This window comes from Lactuca virosa, chromosome 5, assembly GCF_052849685.1.
Source record: "Lactuca virosa cultivar CGN04683 chromosome 5, Lactuca_virosa_CGN04683_v6, whole genome shotgun sequence".
NCBI lineage: Eukaryota > Viridiplantae > Streptophyta > Magnoliopsida > Asterales > Asteraceae > Lactuca > Lactuca virosa.
Window position 1 is genome coordinate 406674399 of NC_136430.1, and position 22196 is coordinate 406696594.

The window sequence follows — 22196 nt, forward strand, 5'->3', positions numbered from 1 at the left end:
GATTCATCTTCTAAAAAATAGTCTTCCACCTAGTGACTATCTTATATAGTTATTGTGAATGTATTGAAATCCAAAACTCCCAAAAACCAGTGGGCATGCAGTATATTTATATGGATGTAAAGCTGCACAAAAGGTTTGAATTAAGTAATCATCCGCCAACATTTTCTTATAAGTAACTATTTGTAACATCTTGATTTTTAGAATAATTTTTTTTCATTTTCAATATAGAATAAACACCCATTTTCATAAATATATATTAAAGGAAATATCATTTATTCATTAACCAATATTCAAATTCAGAGTTATAAAGAAAAGCAACGCGAAATCTCAAATCATAAATTCATTGATGTGTGTACATTCATTCCTTCACCTTCCCACAAACCGATAAGCACCTGAAAAACATTTAATCTACAACTATAAGCACAAAGTTTAGTTAGTTCCCCAAAATACACAATACAACAATAAATATACATGCATACAAACATGGCCTTCAGCACGAAGCTGGCCTGCCCCTTTTGCCTTCAACACAAAGTTGGTATGCACTAGCCTTTAGCACATAGTTGGCCTGCCCTTTTGGATTTCAGCATAAAGTTGGTCCGTCCCGGCCTTCAACACATGGCTAGTCCACCCCTTTGGCCTTCAGCACATAGCTGGTCCGCCTTGAGTATCTTGGCCTACAACACACTTGGACTGCCATCAACTCAACACATAATATGTTAACATATATATATATATATATATATATATATATATATATATATATATATATATATATAGACACACACACACCAAAAATATACATATACTATCCAATACCACATGCAACTATCTATCTAGTCTACCTGCCTAACAACATACTACAACATAAACACATCATATCCTACAGAGGATACATAGTGCAATATAGAGTACAGTAGAAAACTCACCTCGTCAAGGAGCTGAAATCCGCTACTCGAAGCCAAATGAATCAACTACACGAACTACCGAACCAAAAAAAGACGAAACCTTAGTTTATAACTCAAAACCCCTAAATTCGACTGGAATTCAAAATGGTCAAAAAGTAAACCCCAAGTCAACAAGCGCGCCACACCTCCTTTTAGGCGCTTCGCGCTCACAACAAGACAAAACAGTCGGATTTTTGGTCGAAAACAGACACGAATCATATTTTTATGAAAACACATTGCGCCCAAGCCAAACTCAGAATTCCAGAACTGTTGGGAGTGTGTCCAAGATCATTAACTAGTTGGTGATGTTTCTAATAATAGCAGGGTCCTCTTGGGTTGCCCTCAAGACTCAAGATTGAGTAGAATATATAATAGGAGTAATTAGTTTATTAATTATTATGGTTTAATAATTAATTAGAAACTAATTGGAAAACAATTTGAGAATTAATTAACAATTTAATTAATAGAAGGGTTGAATGTGAATTAACCAATAGTTGATTGATCAGGGAACATTCCAGAACCCTAGAATGAAGGGGGTTGGACGAAAATTCCCTTTGGATAAAGGGAATTTCGTTCCTAGCATATTCCATCCCACATGGGTGGAAGGATAAAACCCTAGGAAGTATCCAAGGCTATAAATAGGGCCTTAGGGATTCATTTCTCCTTGCTCATTTTTGGCTTGAGTATTCGCCACCTTCTTTCTCCCTCATTGTGGAAGAACTTTTCGTGAGTTCATCCCTCCTAGTTTATATTTGTTTCTACTCCTTTGAGTTCATTGGGTGTGAGCCAAGAGAGGGATTCTGGTTTGGATCCTCATCATCCAAACAAGGTGGCACGCACAAGGAGTCAAGCTCGAAGATCATTGGCTGCTAAAGAGGTTAGTATTCTTCTTGTATTTTCGGTTTTCCTAGGGTAGAAGTAATAGTATGAAGCCATAGATTCATAGGGTGCATGTACACTTAGGTAAATCGTTTTGTTGTTTCGATTATTCCGCTGCCTAGTTATAGAGTGTATTTAATGCATATGTTTCCCAACAAGAACGACTTAATCCATTAAGTCTAAGCTTCCAAGTCTCATATCTAGACCTAAATGATGTCCTAATAGATAAAGTTTCCAATTATATCCATTCAAACACTCCAAACTCACTAGATCTAAAGTCATAAGTCAAGAAATGTCCAAGAATGAATCTTTCTTCATGCATGGAGCAAAAGAGAGCATGCAAACACTCAAAGCTAAACCCAAAAGATCAGATCTATATCAAACATGACTCTAAGCTCATGGAGTTATCCAAACTCTATAGATCAAGCTATAAAGGGACCACAACTTCAACAAAATGGACAAAAACACCAAATACACATAGATCTAAAGATGAAAACCAATAAAACTTGTATCTTTATGACTTACAAGAGTCCAGAAATGGTAAGAAGGTTGAATAATTTAGATGCAAAGCTCCTTTGATAAATCTTTCTTGTTTACTTCACTCTAGAGCACTAAAGATCACTAAATGAGCACCAAAAATTGATTTTATGAGAGAAAATGAGCTCAAAATCCTACAATGGAAGCTAGGGTTTCATAAGGATCATTCAAGAGGTTATGGATGCTAAGAAATAACAATCTATTGGAGTTAATGCACCTTAAATAACCTTAAAACCCTAAAAACATGTTCAACCCATTGGGCCGGAGGCGCTCCGCGCTCTCGGCGTAATTCAACAAATTTTCAGTTTTTGTAACAAATGTGATTAATGGCTTCCTTCTTCGCCCTATCCTTCCATTTCCTTTGGATTATAAAACCACCAATCAAAATATGGGAAAAGCATAATCAGGAATCGAGCATTCCAATTAAAAACCTCCCAGAACGTGAAATCTTCCAATAAACAATTTGGTAAGCGCACCTGCCAAGTACTCAATTCAGGAATCGGGTGTTACACTATTTTACACTACTAATCCTATAATTAAACATCTAAAAGTGTATGAATGAAAAAATAACCTATAAAACTACCAAATCATCATAATCATATGTCATATCTTCTTTGTTTCTTTACTCCGAAATGTGTAGATCTCCGAAATGTGTAGATATTTCAAAATAAAATCTACAATAAATGATAGGTACTTTTTCCTCCGGAACAAGTCAGAGTGGGCCTTCTAGAATGAGTTGATTGGGTCGGGTCTGATCCATATAACATGAAGTGGACTATGGAATAGCTCATTCCGAAAAAATGTTATTTTGCAAAGCATATGTAAAACTTGTTATTTTTTAAAAAACACCAAAAAATGGTTAGACTACTTAATTTCCCAAACATATATCCAATTTTCAAGTTTAAGTTAGTAACTTTCATTGTAAACGTTAATTTGTTTATAATAATGCATCTTATACATTTTATTATACATTTTATTTGTAAGTTGATACTTCTATTAGATTTTAGAAATATATTATCTTATAGAAAAAGTTTCGTTCGGTGGTGAGACCTTTTAGATTTTAGCTAAAACAAAAAACTCAAAATCTAAAAGCTACTACAAGTAGCATTTTAGACCGGAGGGTGTGGGAGGGAAACTTCCTTCACTTTTGGTGGGCCATACCCTTATTTCCCTCACTTTCCTTTCCCTCACCTAAAAGCCAAGGAATGAGTGGGAAGCCCTTCCCTCACTTTTTTTTTATATTAAATAAAATAATTTTTTTTTTGATTTATAATTTTTAAATTAATATCAAACATAAAATTTAACTAAAAATAAAAAGAATTTCATTAATTAAAATAAAAATTACATTAACCCTAATATTTAAATAAGTAGAAAAATAAAAAAAAACCGCAAAAAAAAAAAAAATCAAACAACCTACAACATAGAAAACATAATTAATATCCTAATTTTATTAAAACCAAAATACGTCACTCAGAATCATCGTCTTCGTCATCGCCTTGATCGTCTGCATCATTCTCCCCATCGTCACTCTCGTCGTCGGAATCTTCACTCTCGACGAACATATAAGAATCGTCGTCTGATTCGTCAAACAAATCATCGTGAGATAACTCGTACGGGGGCTGAATATGAGCCATATAAATGTGCTCCACCAAATCAGCAGTAAGGGCCTGATGAATGTCGCGATTGTGTACTTCTCTTCTATTCACCCTATACTCTTGTGTACCAACGGCTACTCCTTCGACATTTGGCAAAACTTCATTTTCGTTGTATCGGCATATCGCTCTTCCTTCGTCTTCAAGAATCATATTATGCAATATGATACATGCATACATTACGTGTTGTAACCTTTTCACCTCATATGACCTTGTCCCGACCGTTAGTACTTGCCAACGTCTCTTAAGTACACCAAATGCTCACTCCACATCCTTCCTAGCTGACTCTTGCGCCTCTTTAAACTTTTTCCTTTTCGGGTCGTTAGGACATGTAAACGATTTCACAAAAACAGACAAGGGAGGATATATACCGTCAGTAAGATAGTATCCACGCTTATATGCTACCCCATTTGCTTGAAAATGTACATCGTGTGACTTTCCAAGGTAGATATCGTTGAATACCGGCGACTGGTCTAGCACATTGATGTCATTGTTTGCACCAGCTGGACCAAACAATGCATGCCATATCCAAAGATCATGTGATGCGATAGCCTCTAGAATGATCGTTGGCTCTTTGTGGTCGCCTCTCATGTACTGACCACGCCATGCGTTGGGGCATAATGACCAACTCCAATGCATGCAATCGATACTACCTAGCATTCCAGGCAATGGCGGAGTTAGTAGGGGGGCTGCCGGATGCTTGGCCCCCCTCAACGATTTTAACTAAATGGTGTAAACTTTGTATATATTAATAATATAGTTACCAAGCCCACATGGAATGTATGTATAGACATTATAACCCCCTATATTTTTATTTATATTCAATGTGCATCCTATAATTCTCTTATATGACTTAAAAGTTTTACTAATGATTTAACTTTTACTTATTTATTACCCCACTCCCATAAATTCCCATAAATACATGATCCTATTCAATTAGAAATCAGCGATAGCATCTTCGCTACAGTTTCCATTTCAAGTCTACATTAATAATGTTATTTTTAATTGTTATTTTATTTTTAATAATTTCTTAATTTATAATTAATTATATTATTACGATTGAAAATTTGGTTTTTTTATAATCATATAGTAAATCATTAGTAAAAAATCATATTATCCAATATCATCTTTTCAAACGAATTGAAAAGATGATGTTGGATAATATGAATCAATGTTTATAGTCGATTAAATTTTGAAGATCGATTAATATAATGATCGATGTAGATTTTATATAGATGAGTTTTTCCTTGTTGATTTCTATTTTAAAATTTTAGACCCTATGACTTTATTCAGGTATAATATTATATTTTAATATGTTATTATGATGTAAGACTATCGGCCCCCCTTATTCATAAATTCTGGCTCCGCCCCTGATTCTAGGGAATCCATGCTTGCCTTCATGCACCGTATACAATTGGTGGATATCGTTGATAGTTGGTTTGCGCAAATATCGTTGCCCATAAACCAAACAGATCGCTTTGCAGAACTTGTACACACACTCCCGCACGGTACGCTCTGACATCCTAAAATACTCGTCTCATTTGTCTGGCCCATGCCGTATGTTAGCTGACGAATTGAAGTCGTGCATTTTTGAATGGGAGAGAAACTTTTTTTCCCCTTGCATCCATTTTCCATTGGAAATATGGAAAGCGGCCTTCCAAATCGCCAACAATACGTAAGAATAGTTCCTTCCTCATCCGGAACCGACGTCGAAACTTTACAGCGTAGATGGCGTCATCTGCAAAATAATCTTCTATAAGGCGATCGTGTCCGGCTTCGTGATTTCTACGTAACGGCGGCTTTCTTAGGTTAGGTCGTGCACGTGATGTTTCGCCTAGTCGGTTTTGATAGTATGCAACCGTTTTCGCCATGACGGAACCGATAAACTTAGCCTCCTCTACAGCCGTCGAATCGGATGATGAAGATGATGACATTTTGAATAATATTTTTTAGAGAGAAATATAGGTTATGGGTTAAAAAAAATGATAGAATGTTTGAGTATTTATAGGTTAAGAAAAGGGAAAGAAAAAAGAAAAGAAAAAAAAAAAAAAAAAAAAAAAAAAATATATATATATATATATATATATATATATATATATATATATATATATATATATATATATAACGGCTATATAGCCGTTTGGAATAAAAAAAAAAAATCGCACAGCCAATGGTTAGAAGAGAGAGAGAGAGCGGGACTCTCTCCCCCCACCCTCTTCCCACTACTCTTTTTCTGCACCCACGGTGCGGAGTGCCTTCATGCGGGAACCGATCCCGCGGTTTCCCCGCGGTCCACTCCGTCCGGCCTTACAAAAAAGCATATTTTATAGTTTTGCAAATTGAGTTATATACCCATTTTTAAAAGAGAGAATGACAAAAATAGCCAATTATCCTAATCAATTTGCGGAAAATAGCAAAAAAAAAATCGAATTTGCAAAAATGGCCACGAAAATCGCAGATGTGAATGGTCCATCTGCGATTTGCACATTCCATCTGCGAATGTACAAGTGGCTAAAGCACAAGTGTGCTTTAGCCACTTGTACATTCGCAGGTGGATTGAATTTTTAAATTTTTTTTTTCTGTATATATAGGGTATTTCAGGCTTAAATCAGTCCATCTGCGATTTTCTCTGTATTCCATCTGCGATTTTACGTTTTTTTTTTAAATTTGACTATGAAATCAATTGGTTTGACTACGAAATAATGTTACTATATATAAACTTTTGTAGAAAATTATCAGTTTAGTTGTTATTTGTTTAGGAAATTTCTCTAAAATCTCTCTAAAAAATGATTGAATATTTGGTTTGTCTTGTAACCGGTGGGAAATGACAAGTTATTGAAACAAATCTGGATTACGTATGTCCACAGGGAGGTATTTCTGAATTCGCTTTGATATTTTCTGAGTATATTAGTTATATTGATTTTGTATCTTTGGTGAGAAGCAAAATTGGTTTGTTAGACAAATATAGAATTAGTCTTCGTTTCCATCATCCCGAATTGAATTATTATATAGCTATAGTTGAAGACATGGATGTTAGAATGTTGATAAATGTAATCAAATGTAGTGGAGGAAGGGCTGTCAAAGTGTTTGTGGTGGTTGATGAAGGAGATGAGGTTAATGAGGTTGGTCACAGTGGAAATCAGCCGGTTGGTAATTTATGCAGCTATAAAGGGAGCAACGATCTGATAGGTACTTTCAATACTCCTACTGTACCTCAGTTTCACAGTGTTGCTGCAAATGTTAATGTTAGTTATTCACATATTAACTATGTGGATCCTGAGAATTACAAGTATGTTGGTGATGATGATGTTGGTACATATCTTAATGATGTGGGTGGTCGTTGTGATGATGTTGTCGAACAAGAAGTTAAAGTTATGAATAGGCGTGTAGTAGATAAAAGTAAAAAGAAAAAAAAATCCGAGTCAAAAAAATGAAAAAAGCATGTTTACGGGGATTATGTTGATGTTGTTGATGTACGTTTAGATATAACCGACTTACAAGGCAATTCAGATAGAGATGAGTTGGGTGATGAAGTTAAAGCTAAGTTTCCCGATAACCTTTTTTACGGTATGCCCCATGTACCAGCATGCCCAGTTGATATTAATGAATATATCCCAACACAGATGGTAGACATGAATCTTCAAAAGATTGAATGTGAGAGTATATTTAAGAACAAAGAACTTTTAAAGCGGTGTATTGGTAAAAAATGTCTTCGAGAAGGTTTTCAGACAAGGACAAGTAGATCCACCAAATCAAGGTATGAAGCTGTGTGTGTTTCGAAAAATTGTTCTTGGTTACTAAGAGCAAAAGCAATTAAAAATTTTGATGGACTTTTCCAAGTGAAACCAGCTCATTTCATAGTCAAACATCACTGACCGACAAGACAAGACAATGTACTTGTATGCAGTTAATAGTTCAACTTTATAAATTCGTAGTCAAACCAGTTCATTTCATAGTCAAAGATACTTGTTTGTAATAAAATTTCTTCTATAAATGGGTGTAATGTAACTCCATTAAATTTATATGTGAAATTAATTCATATTAGATAGACTAAAAAAGGCGAATGGCATATTGTAATTGCGGAGGTGAACGCATCATTAGGATTTCGGGTACAACTAAAAACCCAGGAAGATTATTTTACGCTTGCCCATATATGGTATCATGTTCTTAACCTCATTCATATTTACACCCTAATCATTATATAGCAACAATTCTTATTGTCAATGTTTAAATTTACAGGGACCAAAATGCGGGTTTATCAGTTGGGTTGATGAAGAGAAGGACCAATCATCTATCATAATAGCTAAAATAGCTAACAGTAACAAGCTCTTTCAATCAGAAAATAAGCAGTTAAAGATAGCCTTGGTTTGTAGTTGGGTGTTGTTTTTTGCTATTATTATTTACAAGTTGTAAGCTTTTTAGTATTGTTTTGATAGTTTTTAGGTTGTTACATCAATAAATTGTTGTATTTGTTGTTATGTTTAGAGCATTGTACTTGTTACTTTAAAACAAACGGTGGCGTCGTTCTTATGTTGTAAGTATTTAAGTTATTACTAGGTCATTAAATCCAACATACAATTACATATACAAATATATAATCCAACTACATAGGACCAAGACTCGACCCCCAATAAATTTTTGTCATCCGTTGGCGAAACTCTTAAGCTGCGTTCCTTGGGTCAATAAGTTCACGTATTGGTTGGTCTGAAACTAATTGTTCCATAAACATACAAACAAAAACACCGCAATCTCCCAAATGGCTACTTTGTTGGGGAACATTTGTTTCGAATATGAATTGCATATTCAATGGAATCCTTGGGATGTTCCTCCGGGCCCAATATCTAATCTTGTCTAAATAATCTGCCACCCGAGCCTCAAATTTGGTAAAGGTTCCATCAGAGTTGAATTTTTCATAAGCCCCTCTACCGAGACTGTCATAAATATGGACTTCCATATTTGCCAATCGTAGTTCCCCAAATAATCAGTGATTAGGGGCTGAATGAATCGGAAATAGGACCTGTATAAGGATAAAAAAGAAATAATTTTTGTTTAGAAATAAGAATACAAAAACATAACGACAATAACGATAATATTTTCAAAAAATAAAATTTAGTTTACCTTATCGACATCCCACCAAGCAACCATGAAGTTGGGGTATTTAGCAATACCAGCCATAAACGCCCTCCAATCCTGCACTTCCTCCAGAGCATGGCAAACAAAAAAATTTGGCGGCATTATTGTATGTCGGTCGCTATCAAAACGTCTCTCCATCAGTAGTCTATACCAAAGGGTGATATGCTGCACAAAATTATGATACTTTTGTTAATAACTAAAAAAGAAAATACTTTTAAAAAAATAAATTAAGTATTATTTTACCGTTGCCTCCAACGATCCATCGTGTGTATGCCCAAACAAGGCGCTCCAAAATTCTCTATCTAACACCAAATTAAACAAACGATGCTGCACGTCATATGAATAAAATAAATAATTCTGGATCACAACCTCACCGCCTGCTACGTAAGGTTGCAGGCGCAACACGGAGAAGTCGTGAGCAACAGCAAATGCTGGAGGAGGAACGGGGCTTGTTGATTTCATATCAACCTTCCTTTTTGCTCTTCTTTTTTGCTTCGGTGTTGTGTGCAGCTAAAACAATATTGAAATGTTTAGATCTCTATTATTCAAATAATTCACATAAAAAATATTCTATTATTACGATATAAGTTTTTAAATTAAACGAATACCTCGGTGTACGGAGGGCACAAATACTTTGATGGATTTCGAGCCCTCGGTCTATCAGGTGTAACTTCTTTGCCATCAAAACCATAAGCATCATAATAATTTACATTTCCTGTAATTTGTATTTCATCTTCCTCCGACACCTAAATTAATAAGCAAAAATCTCTAATTAAAACATGTTTCAATCTACTAAATAAAAATTTAAATAAATGTAAGTATAACAACCTCTTTAGCTTCATTATCATTTACATCAAACACATCATCATCAAATTTGTTCCTACTACAACCCGCATTTTCATTTCTCTCCTTCAACTCCTACATTAAAATTAACACATTATAGTTATTAACGAAAGACACATTAAAAATTAATTATTAAAATTTTAAATGTAATATCTATAATAACCTTGTCGTCTTCAATATCACCAAAAATATTTTCATTTGTATTATTTTTATTCATCACTTCATCTTCTACAACCTAAATTTGCAAATATAAAATATGAACACAAATATTAATATATGTTAATAAATTAAAAAAAATAATGTAGCGTGTAACTAACCCGTTCATCAAAATTTGTTTGGAATACTGCAGGCTCCTCAAAATCGATGTTATTCCATAGATCTTCATTATTCACTTCTTCAACAAACACCTCTGTAGGTTCTCGGTTCGTAAACACATGTTGCTCCAGTGCATGTAGCCGTTTCAACACCTCCTCTAGGTTGGATTTTCCACTGCGCCCACCTCTACCATGAGAGCGACCACTAGACGACATACTAGACGAAGATTCGTCTTGTCTCCTAAAATGGTCCCGTACTGGGGATGGAAGTGATTTTCGTTCACCATATACATACTCTTGAAATGACATATAATAAAAAGATGGCATATCATCATCACTCGGTGACATTTTATTTTTTGGTGGTTGTCCCTCCTAAAAAATTGAACATATTAAAAATGCATATAAAAGTATAATAATGAGTTTTATTAATAATTAAAAAAATTTATAAACCTGTATCTTTGAAAAAATCTTGTTCACATCAACCCATTTCAATTTTTTTGTCCCACTCCATGGTTTCATCCGAGGCATGTCTCTATTTTTTTCTCAATACAAATCCACAGGCACGAACAACCGGAAGCATCTCATATATCCATATCTACAATTTTTACAATTATAGTAATAAAAGTTAAAATTAAAATAACTAACATAACAATAAAATCATTTAAATATAAGTAAATTTTTATACCCTAATTGGAGCCGTAAATCCTGAGACGGTGTATTTTAAAGTTTGACGACGCTCAGGAAGTGATAAATATTTATTTATCTTGTTCCATGTATCCTCAAGATCATCATACGTAAAATCCCATAAATAGCTACCCCAACCGAAACTAACAAAACAAAAAAATTTTAGTTATAATATAAATTAACATTAATAATATAAAACTTTCAAAGTAAACAAAAAATACCTGTTCCAAACGTCCAAATTCTCCGCCAAAAAAAACCAATCTTGTGGCACGCGATCATTTATTTCTTTTCCCAAAAAACCTTCACATAAAATGTAAATCAAACATACTCTAACTGCATCCGCATTGTCAACTTCTAAGAATGGTTGATTTAAAATAAAACTTTTCAGGTCACCGATTTTCACCGAACTATTTGTATGGTTCGAAAATAGCCGCTCACGCAATAAACATCTTTTTTTACTACTAACTATTTTTTCTGACACTTTTTTCCCGATACTTTTTTGGATATTCCACAAATTTCAACCCGGTTATCAAACAAAACTCTTCCGGCCCATAAACCATTTTCGTATCGCCTACTCTAAAATATAACCGTTTTATTCCATCTGGAGATAAAACACCGTCCGGTCGTATCTGATGAATGAACATTTTGTGGAACAGCAATCCATCCCCTTGTAAACGAGGGACGTCCAACAAGTAACCAAATACTGTATCTCTAAATATATCACGTCTCACACCATCTAACACTTCAAATACTTCACATATGTTACACTCCGATCCCTTTAAGTTTACAATAACTTTCACATCGAAGTTATTATAATTATGCTGCAAAAAACACAATAACATATTAGAAAACTAAACAACTATTTCATTTTAAAATATATTATTAGAGATTAAATACAATAATAACATAAACAATAATAACAATGCAAATACAAATATTTAATAAATAATTTATATATTTACGTTCAAAAACAATAACATACTATAACAATTTTTCAACTTAAACGGCAACTATATAAACAATTTTCCAAGTTATACGACAAATATACAAACGATTTTTATCTTTCTAATTATATCAAATAACATTTTCTAACCATATAAACAAACAATTTTTCAACTAAAACGACAACTAAATTAACAATTTTTCAACTTATACGACAAATATACAAACAATTTTTAAGTTTCAAATTATATAAAATAACATATTCTAACCAAACATATTGTAAACAACTAACCAAACATATTGTAAACATTATTCTAACAATTTATTTAACTAATAACTTAAAAAAATAAGCATATTCTAACCATTTTACTAAATGTACAACTACCTGATGCACACTCTACGCAGTCTCTACTTGTACATTCATACAACCACTAACAAAATAGCATTTAAACTTCAAGTTTAGTAATAACAGATATTATAACTATCAAATACAACAAAATTACCCTATCACAAACAATATAATTTCTTTTTTTACATTAACTAATACAATAAATAATAAAATAATAAAGACATATACTAAATAAATGTTAATTAAAACTTAAAAAGAGTTAAAATCTAACCGTATTTTCGGGATTGTTGAAGTAATCGTCCATTTTCTTCAAAAATCGTCAAAAGGAATCCCCGAGAGAGAGAGAGAGAGAGAGTTTTTCTATATTAAAGAGTGAAAAATGAGGGAAAAAAATCGTTTTATAGAATTTCATCACGAAAATCGTAGGTGAACAGTGTAAATCGCAGATGGACTTTTCCACCTGCGAATGTATAAGTACCTAAAGCACAGTTGTGCTTTAGGTACTTGTACATTCGCAGATGGAATGTGCAAATCGCAGATGGACCATTCCCATCTGCGATTTTCGTGGCCATTTTTACAAATTCGATTTTTTTTGGCTATTTTCCGCAAAGTGATTAGGATAATTGGCTATTTTTGTCATTTTCTCTTTTTAAAATTAATAGTTTGTTTTAGGTAAGTGATTTTTTATAATTTTACACGTTTTTGCCGAACACCCATAGTGTATTCATATATTGAAATATAGTTGTATAATTCAAATCAATTATATAAATTAATTAATAATGAGACATAGTTAAATAAAGTAGTAAACTATAAAACATTAATACATAAATTAATAAAAAAAAAGTAAATATTATCTATAAATAAAAATTTAACCAGTGTCGTGTTATTAGATAACCTCATATTATGATTTTAAAATGAAGTTCATTATATATATCTTTAATTAGAAAAAGTGAAAAACTAGCTTAATTAAATAAATTAAAAAATATCATTGTATAAATAGAGCTAAAACTTCATATTATTCCAAAAGGGAGATGCAGTAGGTATAAAATCCAAACATGTTAGAAACAATAGCATTTTTCTTATTTTTAACCTTATAAAAATCAATCTCGGTTTTTTTATCCCTTAATATTTGGTACATCACTTAAGAACTTTTATTATGATCTACGAACCATATATTATTAATTTTTTTATTATAAATATTTTTTTAAGAGATTTTTAAAATAATATTTTATATTGGGATAAAATCATACGACTAATCTAATCATATTTAATAATTAACTAGAGGCTAAGCCTTTGCTCCGTAAAGGGTGTAGATAATTCTTAGGTGTTGTTTGTCTTTTTGAAGCAAAAATTCATGAAATCTCCGGACCATCTTTACAACCCTCTGCAGTAGATGAGGTGGACCAAACAGCTGCAGACTGTAATAAATGCGTGTTTGTTTTTTAACATTTGCATGTTGTTGTAGATATTAAAAAAATAAAATAAACTGATTATATATAATATAAATAGTTTTTTAATACCGAAAATTTAATAATATATGACATTTTAGCAAGAATTTATGATATTTCAACAAAAAATTAATGATATTTCAACAAAAAATAATGATATTTCAGCAAGACATTATCATTATTCAATATAAAAAACAAAAAAAAATCATTTTGCAAGAATAAACAAAAAAAACGAAAAAAAGGTAAAACAAGAATTCAACAACATATAATCAAGATTCATCAAGATTTCAGCAAGAAAAAAAGGTTGGAATAGACAATACAAGTGTTGCGTCAAATAGAACACGCACATAGGTTTTTTACTCCGAAGACTTTTAAAAAACAAACAGCTGCGAGATGAAAAAAGTTGCGTGTGTGCTGCGCTGCACAACAATAAAAAGTCTGAAAATATTTTTTTACAAAAAACAAACAACACCGTAGTTTGTTTTGAAAATGTCTATTTTGGCTATTTTATAGATATTATTAGATATTCTCTTCCACACTTCATGATCTCCATTTGTCAGCCTACATCATGAAAATAATAAATGTATAACATTTTAACAAACTTTTGTATAATTTTTTTATAAAATTTAGACCTTATCAGAAGGATGTTTTATTGCCGCTTTTCAATATGCCTTCTAGCCTTCTCATGCATCAACAATGGAGTCAAGTCCCCTCGTGTTTTTTCATGGATGGTCCAGATAAAAGGTAAAGATTTAAAGGGTTAATGCAAAAGGTTGTAATAATTAAATTCATTATGTTTATAACAAAATCTAGGTATCATAAAAAAATACATAATAATACCAATGTAAAGATTATGATAAAAAAAGACTTTTCCAATCTTTTTGCCTTAAACTACATTAAAAATAAAAAGTTCTAAGGATTCTGATGGAAATGACACTCCAATGTATAGAATCTCAATTCCATTTCTATAGGAATCAACAAAACGGTGCGTTTGGTATAGAGAAATGGAATTGAATCAAAAAATGGAAATGAAGAGAAAGAGAATTAAACTAGAGAAAAAGAATCGATTCTATTGTTTGGTATAAGAAAGAATTAACTGAAGAAATACACAAGAGAATCAATTCTCTTGTTTGGTTGTATTAAACAATGAAGTGGAAATGATTTTTTACAATACATATCTTTTTCAAAAAAACATTTTTTTTTGGAATAATATCATTATAATTTATATATTAATATATCAAATTATAGGCTTTTAAATACCAATTTTTCATTTTCTTAATTAATTCTTAATAGTTGGTTTTATTTTTTTTAATTTACAAATCAATTCATTTTCTAAGTTGTTTTCGTAATTACTTTTTACCAATATTTTATTTATTATGTTCCAAAAAAAAAATTCTGTCATTTCAGTTTCAATTGACTTGTTCAAAATTATGAATAGCTCAACAGCTTGCATAACAAATTCCTATAAAACCATAAACAAATAATTTAAGAAAACGTTATACTATTGCATAACAAAAATAAATTAATACTTTATGAAAAATAAATAATATATGACGGTAGGATTATTTAAAGTGTAAATTAAAGGCGTCCCTTCGCTTTTCCAATTCTCCGCCTTTTTGTTCAGTTCTTGGTTTTGACATATTTTTCTTTTCTCTACATTTCTCCGCTTTTTATAGAGAAAGAAAATGGTGGAATGGGAAATCATTTATTTCTCATTTTTAGATTTCTCAGCTTTAAACAAACAAGAGAAATATAAACAATTCCATTTCTCTCGTCTCATTTCCCTGTACCAAACACCCCCTTAAGGACTAAATGCAACAAAGTAGGAACATATTTTCACTATTTGTTTATCATAACATCTTACTTTCGAAAATAAATAAAAGTATCTTGCTATTTGTTGAATTTAACCCCATACTTAATTAACTAAATTTGAAAACTGAAAAAATCCTTCATAGTTCATACCAACGTTCAAGTTGCAAGTTCCAAGTCTTTGAGTAGCCTGGTGTGTGAGTTATTTACCAAATCAAGAAAAAACAAGAGATATACAAAAAACTGACTTGGTTATGTCTTTGTAACGAACATCAACGAACTGTTTAGCTTGATGGCCGAACCACTTCAGCCATTAGAAGTTTATAACACTAGATGGAAGATCGAGGTAGAGAAGGGTAGATTCTGGTGTCATAGGAAGATTTTCAATTAGAAAAACTACTTTCATTAAATAAATTAAAAAATATCATTGTATAAATAAAGCTAAAACTTCATATTATTCCAAAAGGGAGATGCAATTGAGATAAAATCCAAACATGTTAGAAACAATAGCATTTTTCTTAGGGAAAATTGCAATAAAGTCCCTACATATTTGCCTCATAATCGATTTAGTCCCTATATATATATTTTTATTTCAATTAAGTCCCAAATACCGGTAATCGTATTCAATTTAACCCTTTGACCCGGTCAACAGGTCATCCAACTTTCAAAAATTACATTTTTGGCCCAGATTTCAAAATTATTACAAATTTGGTCCAAAATTTACACTTTTGGCCCAGATTTTAAACTTTGTTACAAATTTGGTCCAAACTTTACCCTTTTTGCCCAAATTTTAGAATTTTTTATGAATTCATCCTAACTTTAGTTTTTTTACAACTTTTTTTTCTCAAAAAACTGTTTCTAATATGTTTTTTCCTTATAAAATCATATTTATACAAAAAAACATATTTTCAAATAAAAATCTCATATTTTTATAAAAATCTATTTTTAAAAAACTAGATATTTCATATACAAAAAAGTTTTTATATAGAAAATATAAGTTTTTTATGTGAAAATTCGTTTTTTTTTTGTATAAATATGATTTTATAAAGAAAAACATATTAGAAACAATTCTTTGAGAAAAAAAGTTGTAAAAAAAACTAAAGTTATGATGAATTTTTAATAAAAATCTAAAATTTGGGCAAAAAGGGTAAAGTTTGGACCAAATTTGTAACAAAATTTAAAATTTGGGCCAAAAGTGTAAATTTTGGACCAAATTTATTATAAACTTTGAAATCTGGGCCAAAAATGTAGTTTTTGAAAGTTGGATGACCTGTTGACCGGGTGAAAGGGTTAAATTGAATACGATTATCGGTATTTGGGACTTAATTGAATAAAAAAATATATAGAGACTAAATCGAGGCCAATATGCAGAGACTTTATTACAATTTTCACTTTTTCTTATTTTTAACCTTACAAAAATGAAACATCTTATATAAACTTTTCAATCTCAGTTTTTTATCCCTTGATATTTGGTACATCACTTAAAGAACTTTTATTATGATCTATGAACCATATATTATTATTTTTTATTATTATAAATATTTTATTCAGAGATTTTTAAAATAATATTTTATATTCGGATAAAATCATAAGACTAGTCTATTCATCTATTCATATTTAATAATTAATGGATCTCTTTGTTTTAGTGCGTGGAACGCTCTTTGTAAATGCGTGGAACCGAGTAACGTCATTCAAACGGAAGCTGTCAATGCCTAACAAATCTCTCTCAAGACTCTAGAGTCTTCGTCTCCGACGAAAAACCCTAACAATGGCCGAAGAAGTGCAGGCCGTCGCCGATCCGTTAGCCTCTCTACCAATTCCCCCTCTCAGCTCCTCCATATTCTCCGATGACCTCACATTACCCGACGATTTTCTCCCCTACGACGATGGAGACTTCGACATCACCTTTGACGATTTACACCTCCCTTCAGATACCGAAGACTTTTTCAACTCCGCCTTCAATCCTACCAATCCGATTGATCTATCATCTTCTGATCCTGAATTCAATGACTTCGTGTCTGACCCCGAAACCGTCGTTGCGGAGTCCGGTAATTTGTCGGAACATCAAGGATCGGATGTTTCTGGATTTCTCAACATTCCGTCACCGGATAATTCCGGTAAAGATTTTATTGGGGAAACTATCATGGTTTTGGATAGTCTCTCGCCGGAATCGAGAACTGAGAATCCAGTTTCGTCTCAGGGTTCCGGAAATTGCGGCTCTGCCGGATCGGAAGCTGCTATGAATTGTCCGTCACCTGATTCTGGAAATTCCGTTGTTGATCAGAAGGTGAAGCGGGAATCAGGGAGTAATTTCATGTTAAAGAGAAAGAAAGAGACGCCTGAGGGGAACTCGGAATCCAGGACAATCAAGTACCAAAGGTCAAATGGAACTTCGACAACGACTGAGAATTCGAATGAAATTGACGGAAAAGACGAGAAGAAGAAGGCGAGGCTGATAAGGAACCGGGAGAGCGCACAACTTTCACGACAGAGGAAGAAACATTATGTCGAGGAGTTAGAGGATAAGGTCAGGGCAATGCATTCAACTATCCAAGATTTGAATGCTAGAATAACTTACTTTGCAGCAGAGAACGCAACTTTAAGGCAACAAATGGTTGCCGGCGGTGGTGGTGTTGTATGCCCGCCTCCTGTAATGTACCCACCACACCCTGGAATGCCGCCTATGGGATATCCTTGGATGCCATGTCCACCTTATGTAGTCAAATCACAGGGTTCTCAGGTACCATTAGTTCCAATTCCCAGATTGAAACCCCAACAACCTACATCCTCACAGAAATCCAAGAAGGTTGAAGTGAAGAAAACGGAAGCTACAACCAAAACAAAAACCAAAACCAAAAAGGTTGCTAGCATTAGCTTCCTCGGGTTGTTGTTATTTATCGTGCTCTTCGGTGGGTTAGTTCCAATTATAAATGTGAAATTCAGTGGAGTAACAGATGGTGGCTTTTCTGGTGTATCTAAAGATTATATGTTCTACGGACAACAGCAGCAACCAGGGAGGGTGTTGATGGGTGATGATCATGTTAATGGAACTAACCATAGAACAGGTATAAGTAGTGGAAGAGCACACGAGCATAACGCCAGTGAGCCTCTCGTTGCATCTCTTTATGTCCCAAGAAACGATAAGCTTGTGAAAATCGATGGGAATTTGATAATCCATTCTGTTCTAGCAAGTGAGAAAGCCATGGCTTCAATGGAAGAACAAGGAATGACTAAAAAGGAGGATACTGGTTTGGCAGTTGCTCTAGATTTAGTCCCTGCTATCTCCATTCCAACAGTGGGAAGAAACAGTGGAAGACAACCCCATATTTACAGGTCTTCAAGTGATCATCAAAGGGTTCTCTCATCAGACAAAGAGAAGTTGAAGTCAAAACATGCTGATGGAAAACTGCAACAATGGTTTCGTGAAGGTCTTGCTGGTAAATATTTCTCAATTTTGTATCACTAGAACACTTTCATCAAACACATATTCTTGCTTACTTCTGTTTCTTTGATCCATTGTTTTTAGTCATCCCCTGTTAGATCTTAATCATTGCTATAATTGGGTGGATGTTTCATAACTCGAATATATATTTTTTTTGTTACACAGGGCCTATGTTAAGTTCTGGTATGTGCACAGAAGTATTTCAGTTTGATGTCTCGGTGGCTTCTGCTTCCGGAGCTTTAGTTCCGGCGACATCCACTGCCAACATCACCGCCGAAGACCGCCATAACTCCACCTACATCACCACCGTGAAAAACCGGCGGATCCTCCACAGCCTCCCAATTCCCCTTTCGGCAACCACCACCACCACCAACATCACAAAAGAACAAGTGGCGGGTAACAGCTCAAAGCATGAAGAACATCACAAAAACAATTCGGTTTCATCGATGGTGGTTTCGGTGTTGTTTGACCCTCGAGAGGGCGGCGATGGTGGTGGTGATGTGGAGGGGATGATGGGTGGGCCCAAGTCGTTTTCGAGGATATTTGTTGTTGTTTTATTAGACAGTGTTAAGTATGTGACCTACTCTTGCATGCTTCCACTTAAGGGAGCTAGTCATTTAGTAACAGCATAAGGGCTTTTTGTAGATAGAGTAAGAGTAGAAGGAAGACTTATGGTTTGTGAACTGAACTTATATCATGCCCTAGGAAGGCATCTAAATCTAATTAACAAAAATCTAATAATGTTTTCTTTGCTTGTTTTTGTTGCAAACTGTTATTAGATAGAAGAAGTAATTGATTTAAAATGGGATGTATGTATTTTCGTGAAGAATTGGATATTCTTGGTTTGGGTTGGTATCAGAATCAATTAGATGAAGTTGTAACAAGAAAAAGGTAGTGATGGTGTTTAACACGTCTTTTTGTGGGGATATCTTGTTTTGTATTGATAAATATTTAGTGCAAGATTTTCTAAATTCGAATCTGTTTTATAAAGTAATGGAATTTTAAATGAGTTAGTGAGTGGGGATGTATATAATAATTGCATATAGGGTAAGATAGAAGTTGGTGGGTATTGCACATGGCGTGAATTGTTTGCTACTCGAATAGATCTTGATTCCATCCAACATAACATTTAGGAGAAAGTCAAAAGGATAAGTGTTTTGGAATAGGTTAGTTAAAGAATAAGTTAAAGGCTCACAAGAGGACGTGGCTATTGGTTTTCTGTTTTGGACTAAAAGGTTAAAAATAAAAGGGAGTTTGGTGGTAAAAGCTGAATTTACTGCAGCTAGTGCTACTGTAAATCAAGCCTTGTGGTTAACAAAACTACTGGTGGACTTTAATCTAATTAAGGCAAGAAGGATGTAATTTGTTGATAATCAAGATCCAATTTCCATTTCTGATAATATCTTGTTTTCCACCGGAAAACAAAGCAATTCAATATCAAACTATTTTTCAGAGAAGTGCTTAAGGAAAGATTAGTCCTTCATTTTCTGGTTCTACAAATTAGTGAATGAAAGAAACATATTTATTGTACCAATATAAAGAAAGTGTCTTGCGTTGAACTCTCACTTTTTTTAGAAGACGCAAGTTCACATTCCTTATTAACAGTAAGCCACGAACCCACAATCATTTACAAATAAATTAAAACCGGGTTAATTAATTAATCTCAATTACGCATACAACTTCAATACAAAGCTTATACATAAGAAGCACCATTAGTAAGTCCCATGAGATGAAGAAATGCAAGAGCTTCCTGTGGTGTTAGTTCCACCTGAACCTGACCCTCACTTGGACCCTGCTGAGCCGTTGGTGCAGCCTGTTGAGGCTTCGGTGCACCCTGCCCCTGGTCAGATTCAGTATCCGACCCATCATCCATCTGATACAGACCCATTTTTACCTCAGCTGTCGCACACAATGTATGAACACCATAGTTTACACATACACCACATTCATACGACCAATGCTTACAATCCAACGACTTTCTACATATCTTGCACACTTGGTTTGTTGCATTCTGATCTTGGGCTCGATTGCTAACGTTAAGAAGTAGCTCATGTGGATGAGCCTTATGTGTTACCTGTATGTATACACACAACACAAACACACTTAATTAACAATTTGCTCTTTTTCCATTATAATGAAGGAACCCAATTGAATGAAAAGGCGATTGAAACTTGAAAGTACCTTCGGGGGGAGGAAAGCACAATTGACATGGAGATCGACTTCACATAATGCACAACAATATGAAAACCTTGTTCCAGTGGTTCCACAGGCGTTACATAAGAAGCAATTTGAAGGGTAAGTTGGGTATGGGCTAAGAATGAGAGGATGAGTAGTGTGAAAAGGGTGTCGTATGTATCGAGTGGCGTTTCCACAATGCTCATGAAGAAAAAATTTGCAGTGCCAACAAGCGTAAATGGTTTTATCACAGAATTTGTCGCAGCCAGAGCAACGAAGTTGTTGCCCTGGCTGCACTTGGTACATCGAGAGGTTGTGCTCATGGCCGAAATGCTTGTATTCCATTGCTTTTAGATCTCTTTCTATTGTGAAAATGGAAATATATATATGTGTGTATATGGAGATGCTTTTCTAATTTGGTATAGACCAAGTCAAGTCAACTATGGCAAGTGGAGATTATGTTAAAAAGTCAACTCTGTGGGTTCTTTTTTTGACTTTTGAGGTAATCATGTTATCTGTATCAAATGTTAGGATTGCAAACGGGTCGGATCGAATACAAGTATTTGATTCGTGGGCTTGGGGTGTAAATGAGGTATTGACCTTTAGAGGTGATAGGTGGATTTTGACTTGAGACGTTGACTTTAAAAGGGATCAATGAGTTGTGTAGTTTTTGTCTTTCTAACCATCTACAGAATTTTAGTTAGGCATATCATCTTCAAAGCCATCGATTTTAACAATTCATATAAAATTAAAAATTCACGTTTATACGACTTGCAAGCCATATCAACTTTTTAAAACAAGTTATACATCATCTAAGTATTTTTGTACAAGATGGAGGTCACATAAACAATAGTAATCCATTAAATCGGTTAAATCTGTTTCGAGTTGTTTTTCTTTTGAAATGAATGAAATTACAAAACAATTCAAGTATTTTATGAGTCGAGCTTTTTTATGAAGGAATTTTCTTCCAGAAAGAATCCGTATTAGCCATTGTTTTCTTGCAAACAAAATCGATCATAAAATCTAAAATAATATTTAATATATT

General features: G+C 33.5%; 2 protein-coding genes and 1 long non-coding RNA gene across 3 annotated transcripts; 1 reads left to right on the forward strand and 2 right to left on the reverse strand.

Annotated features, from left to right (window-relative positions):
* Positions 1 to 4273: 4273 nt before the first annotated feature.
* Positions 4274 to 5946, reverse strand: LOC145113944 (uncharacterized). Its single transcript, XM_079049980.1, has 2 exons — positions 5734 to 5946; positions 4274 to 4735 (listed from the first exon to the last, which is right to left on the reverse strand). Exons 1-2 carry the CDS (start codon positions 5944 to 5946, stop codon positions 4274 to 4276), a joined length of 675 nt encoding a protein of 224 aa, XP_078906106.1.
* An 11223-nt stretch (positions 5947 to 17169) lies between these two features.
* Positions 17170 to 19730, forward strand: BZIP49 (basic region/leucine zipper motif protein 49). Its single transcript, XM_079047773.1, has 2 exons — positions 17170 to 18971; positions 19142 to 19730. The coding sequence occupies exons 1-2, from the start codon at positions 17303 to 17305 to the stop codon at positions 19606 to 19608; spliced, it is 2136 nt and encodes a 711-aa protein (XP_078903899.1). The 5' UTR covers positions 17170 to 17302; the 3' UTR covers positions 19609 to 19730.
* A 636-nt stretch (positions 19731 to 20366) lies between these two features.
* On the reverse strand, positions 20367 to 21512 carry LOC145116265 (uncharacterized). The gene is made up of 2 exons (XR_013711956.1): positions 21158 to 21512; positions 20367 to 21050 (listed from the first exon to the last, which is right to left on the reverse strand). It is a non-coding gene; the product is annotated as an uncharacterized LOC145116265 (long non-coding RNA).
* Between the last annotated feature and the right edge of the window lie 684 nt (positions 21513 to 22196).